The following is a 5173-nucleotide window of genomic DNA, read 5'->3' on the forward strand; positions in this document are numbered from 1 at the left end:
TCAAATGTATGGATCAAACGTCTCCAAAATCTCAATTATTTTTTCACTGAACCAGTCTACAAGAATGCAAATCAGATGCCATTTATTCGATAAGTTGGTTTTACATGATAAATCTTACGATCTATACAGCAAATTACAAGCTATTTGAGCAATGAATGATAATATTCAACGAATCTATGAACTTCTCTTTTGCTAATCTTTAGTGATGACCAGAAACTGATGCGGCCAAAAACTAAGCTACATTCGATCTGTACACTCTCAAGACCCATGTTAAATACGAGGGTTATCGGATTCCTTCGATTATTTTTGCTAATGCCACATACTAAAATCCTTTACCTACAAAATTTCGTCCCGACTCCTTTAGAGGTCTTCAGCCTGAAAATGGCAAGACGATATTGCTATACCTCAGACTTGGCTCAAAACTAAAGCTTCTACTCTGGCTGAAAATAGCTATCGTAAATAGAAAGTCGATCTAATGCATTAAAATTTGCTTTCAACCCAACAAACTCACTTCCAAATCTAGCACATTCAGCATCTGGCCATCTGCATCCTCCATCTCTGGTACGTAATGGGCATATTGATTCACAAACACGAGTAATTGGATTGATGGGATCATCGGCCAAGACAGTATCGAAGACAGACATATCTGATTTATTGTCATGCTGAAAATATCCACTACTTTCCTCATCTGAAGCCGAATAAATAGATTTCTGAGGAATCCCTGCTGCATTGTTTTCAATTCCAACGCATTCACTATCTTCTGAAAAGTGAATCTTGCAGCCCAGCGATTGCATAGCTCGCTTTATAGCCGCAATTTCTTTTCTGGCTCGCTTTGTCAAATTCCAGGCCGAGCTGCTGGAAAGCTTCTCATTTCGTAACTCCACAGTCAACGACTCCATGGTAGATGTCGTCTCTTTAGCTTTAGCCTCTGCTACTTCTTTTGCCTGTCAACATTTGTCACCATCTGATTAATCTTCATGGAACAATATAAGTAAGAATGAACTAGCTATTTAAAATAAAATAAACCATTAAGCACGAAAATGTCATCTTGGTCACCTTGGTTATTCTATTTAACAGGATATTTAAGACATTCCTCCCATCTCTCAACATGTTCACAAGAGAACCAAGGGCCCAGAAAACTAACACACACACATTAGAAACATGCACTTCGGATTATAAACAGATAAACTACCTTTTGCAACTCCGAGATTTTTTTAGCCATGTTCCGACAGATTGCTTCAACCTCTCCTGCTTGAGCTTCTGACGGACAAGTCCATCGAAGGTGGAACTGAGGCCAAACAGTTGGGGCCAAAGCTGCAGCTGGAGGTAGCAGTGGACCTTCATGTTTAGTTGGATCATAAAACAGATTGTAGTGCACATGAGAGCTTCCCTCTGAAGCCCGTAAATCAGCCAAATACATCCACAAGCACCCACAAGAATCAGAAATGCCAGCTTGCTGCCTTTCTTTCTCACTGAGATTTATAGGGCCAAAAAGACGAGTTACTCGGATAGTCAAGCAAAATATATCGATGAAGTTTATTCGCTACCAGGTCTTAAATATCACTTCACAACCCAAAAAGGTCAGATATGGAGCCAGATATTTAGGCCCAATAATCAACACCGGTGTTGCCATGCACAGTTGGTTCCGTTTCAAAGAGAGTGAGATTCATTGAAATTGCCATAAAATTAAGCTTTCTTGAACACAAATTGAAAGAACTAAATTTCTTGATTTTACCACATGTACGGATAATTGACTGCTTAATGTTGAGACATTGTGGTTCAAATAAGTATTCAATGACTGATTCTGACACAAGACTTCACCTTTCGAGATAAGTACAAGGGACCAAAAGTCTCTCCAAAAGTCCAAAGCTATCATTTAAACAGGCTAGAAAGAGAAATCAAATCTCACTCTATGAGAATTGCAAGAAAATTAGAATTTTGAAAAGGTACTTTTCGAGCTGCTTGGTACATCATAGCTCAATGTGTGGCCTGCTATGCACATAAACTATACTTTAGCCCTTGTTTGAGCCCCATTCTTTGAGAAAAAATGCATTCTTAAACAGTGTTTTGACATCATTTCAACCACACATTTATCAATAAAATAATATTACATACGAATTCAAAACTTTTCCTTATTTTTCAACCACACATTTTCCATCAATACACTACTCAAAAATGCATTTTTCCGCCAAAATGGGGCTAAAACAAGGGCTTAATGTTTAATTAAATTGAAACCTTGTTTTTGCAAATTTCCATAGTCAAAGAAACGAGCATCCTTGATCCTTTGCCTTGACCAACATGTGTTTAGCTAAGTTAACTGATATCAAACTTTATTCATGATTTGAGAATAAAGAAGTAATAAAGTTTAGTTGAGAAGCAAGGTTTAACTGGAGAAATTNCTTGCTTATTATGAAGAGTCTAAAATTGATATTTAGGGTTCAAAGATTCTACCTTCTCAACTTCCCCATTTATAGTCATAGTTCTAGAAGAAACCTTTATGGTTTATAATTAATATGTAATCTCTTTGTTTCAATAGATTGGATCAAAATGAAGAATTACTGTTCTGTGGTGCATTATTTAGTCCTCCTCTTCTCCGTTCTTTCTTCTGCATCAATTTTTCCCGTTTCTAAAATTTCAGCACTCTAATTATTTTTTCTATGATAAGATAGTAACTTATAAAGCCCACGCCTTCCCTAGTACATAAACAATCAAAACAACCCATTTCTTAACATTTTAATCTGAGGTACTATCTCAGTACCTATAACAGCCTCAAAATTTCATGAAAATCTTTTCAAGTAGGTTGTATAATTTACCGCTCCTTAATCCATTACCAACTCATTATTATATTGTCCACACATAACCACTGCAGAACTGATCATAGGAGGCTTGATGGGTGATTCGAAAAAGCTCTCCTACATCAATACCTCTATTTTTCTCCGCCTTTGGGTACTAACATCTCTCACAAAGCGAAACTCGCTCCAGCCTCTCAACATAACTATGATCATCACATGACAAGTATAGCCAAACTCGCTCATGTAGCATTAAGAGACAGGTGTCAATACCAACTTGATAATATAAACTTCAGACACGTGCAAATATTATGACAGCGTACTAAATATTAATCTAGAAGCTATTCACCCAGTATGTAATTATTGTACAACCCACTCGGGAAAAAAACCAATTGACTAGCTAATATTGATTCACAATTCTAAAATTCAATGCTCACAGTCAATGAAAGAAAAATTCATCAATTAAGAACTCTGTGTGCACAAGTATTTGTATATTTTTTGTCCCTATGAATTGCAATTTCCATATATATGGAGAAATAAAAAAGATCAAGTAGTATCAAGAAAGTACCTGAAAACCTATGATTGTCCGGTAATACGGATCAAGCAACAAGCTCGCAAGCGAGACCAACTGAGTTGTTCTATCCCATCCATCACTGACAAAAAATTGCGAAATTTGAGTAAAACATCATAGCTCAAGTTATTAGTTTATCCTAATATAAATAATTGTGATGGTAAAAGTGATGCAGGACGTATTAAAAAAAAAAAAAAGAAGAAGAAGAAGCAAGAAAGAGGAGAGAACCGGAGAGAATCGGAGAGAATGGGGGGAGAAACCGGAGAAGAATCAGAAATTCATGGGGGAGGGAGAAGAAGAAGAAGCCATAGGCAACAAACCACCATAATATTCTTCAATTCATCAAAAAATAATGAAACTACATTGCAATTAGGTTTAAATAATAAAGCTAAAACTCTAAGTAGAATGGACTTGGGCCAACACAAGCCCAATTACATAAATAAAATTTAAAACATAAATAAAGTTCAGCTAAAAACAAATAAAAAAGTAGATGTCCGCATCAACTCTCCCAGTGTGGGAGAAAAACTCGACCCTGTCGAGTTAATAAATAGTATAGACTGCAGTCAATCTGAAACTCCAAATGCGTCAAATCAAGCCACAGGGACAATCTTTTTTACGAACCAAGTAACGAAATTCCATGATTATTAGTACTGAAAACTGTAGCTTATTCCCAAGAATATGATCTGACCAAAGGGCCGATCTTTCCTTCTAACCAAGTACTGATACTGGACTCCAAATAACCAATATTCATGCACCTCATCTTCAAAATTTTCACATGATTGTATATAATGAGGAACATAAGAAGCACGTCGATCTACCCAACAAACAAGGAAGTACTGAATCTTGCCATTATTGGTCAATACAACGTGTTCATCTAAAATAATATCAATTTTATCTTTGTGTGCTGTGATAGATGGTATTGAAGTAGAAATATCAACATAGTCAAATTGGGGGTCCATAAAACTAAGTAGAAATAGATCATCAAAGGAAGTAACACGGTGTTTGTAAGTAATGAAGTCCTCAATATTTAAAGTAGAGTGGTAGCTAAAATGTGATGAAAGGGCAATGACATGTGCATTTGAACCAATATGCTTTAAAATTTTTAAAAGACCAGCACTACAAGCTTGCAATATTACATAATCCCCAATATTAAATTCAAAATATCGTTTATGCGAATCAGCTTGAAGTTTATATAATGCATTATTTGTTTCAAATTGTTTATTGATCTCAATATGCAAGTTATGAAAATATGATACAAATACCTCAACTGACATAAACACACTAGCATGTGGGTACATAGGAATAAGATCTAAAGTTTTCCTAGGTTCACAACCATGTCAAAGGAATTTAGACCTAAAGACCAGTTCACAGGATTGTTATATGTAATTTGAACAGCTGGAGGAATCAAGTCCCAATTCCCAAGATTTTTCTGGACCAGAGACTTGAATAAATTGCTAGGACTATGGTTAATGACTTCATTTTGACCATCAGCCTCTGGTTGGTCTATAATGGAGAATTTCGATTTAGTGCTAACCACAGGCAATTGGGTTCTATAAAAGTGACTAGGGAAATCACGGGATACAGAATCTGGAGTCCCAAGAAGAGCTTGGATGCCACCTAAGGAGGTGTCCTCACCATCATCATCAAAATCTTCAAGTTTAGGGTAATATACTAGATCTTTTAACGACTCTTCTATTGCATTCTTTCGTTCTTCTATGACTAAGGCTCGGTTTCACGGGGTGCCTTTCTTCTTGGCACAGAAAGGGACACCGTGCGGCAGTAGTCTGCTCCGCTAGACTACCTTCCACCTTTT

At 36.4% G+C, this 5173-nt stretch overlaps 1 protein-coding gene across 1 annotated transcript in view; it reads right to left on the minus strand.

Annotated features, from left to right (window-relative positions):
* The window catches only part of LOC111380987 (phosphatidylinositol-3-phosphatase myotubularin-1-like), a 23164-nt gene continuing 17991 nt past the window's right edge, over nt 1-5173 (minus strand). Inside the window, exons 16-18 of the mRNA XM_023004671.1 lie at nt 3355-3442; nt 1193-1543; nt 1-944 (exon numbers count right to left, since the gene is read on the minus strand). Of these exons, the coding sequence (XP_022860439.1) occupies nt 432-944; nt 1193-1543; nt 3355-3442 (952 nt within the window). The 3' untranslated portion in view covers nt 1-431. The remainder of the gene's footprint in view (nt 945-1192; nt 1544-3354; nt 3443-5173) is intronic.

Source organism: Olea europaea, unplaced genomic scaffold (assembly GCF_002742605.1).
Source record: "Olea europaea var. sylvestris unplaced genomic scaffold, O_europaea_v1 scaffold224, whole genome shotgun sequence".
Taxonomy (NCBI): Eukaryota; Viridiplantae; Streptophyta; class Magnoliopsida; order Lamiales; family Oleaceae; genus Olea; species Olea europaea.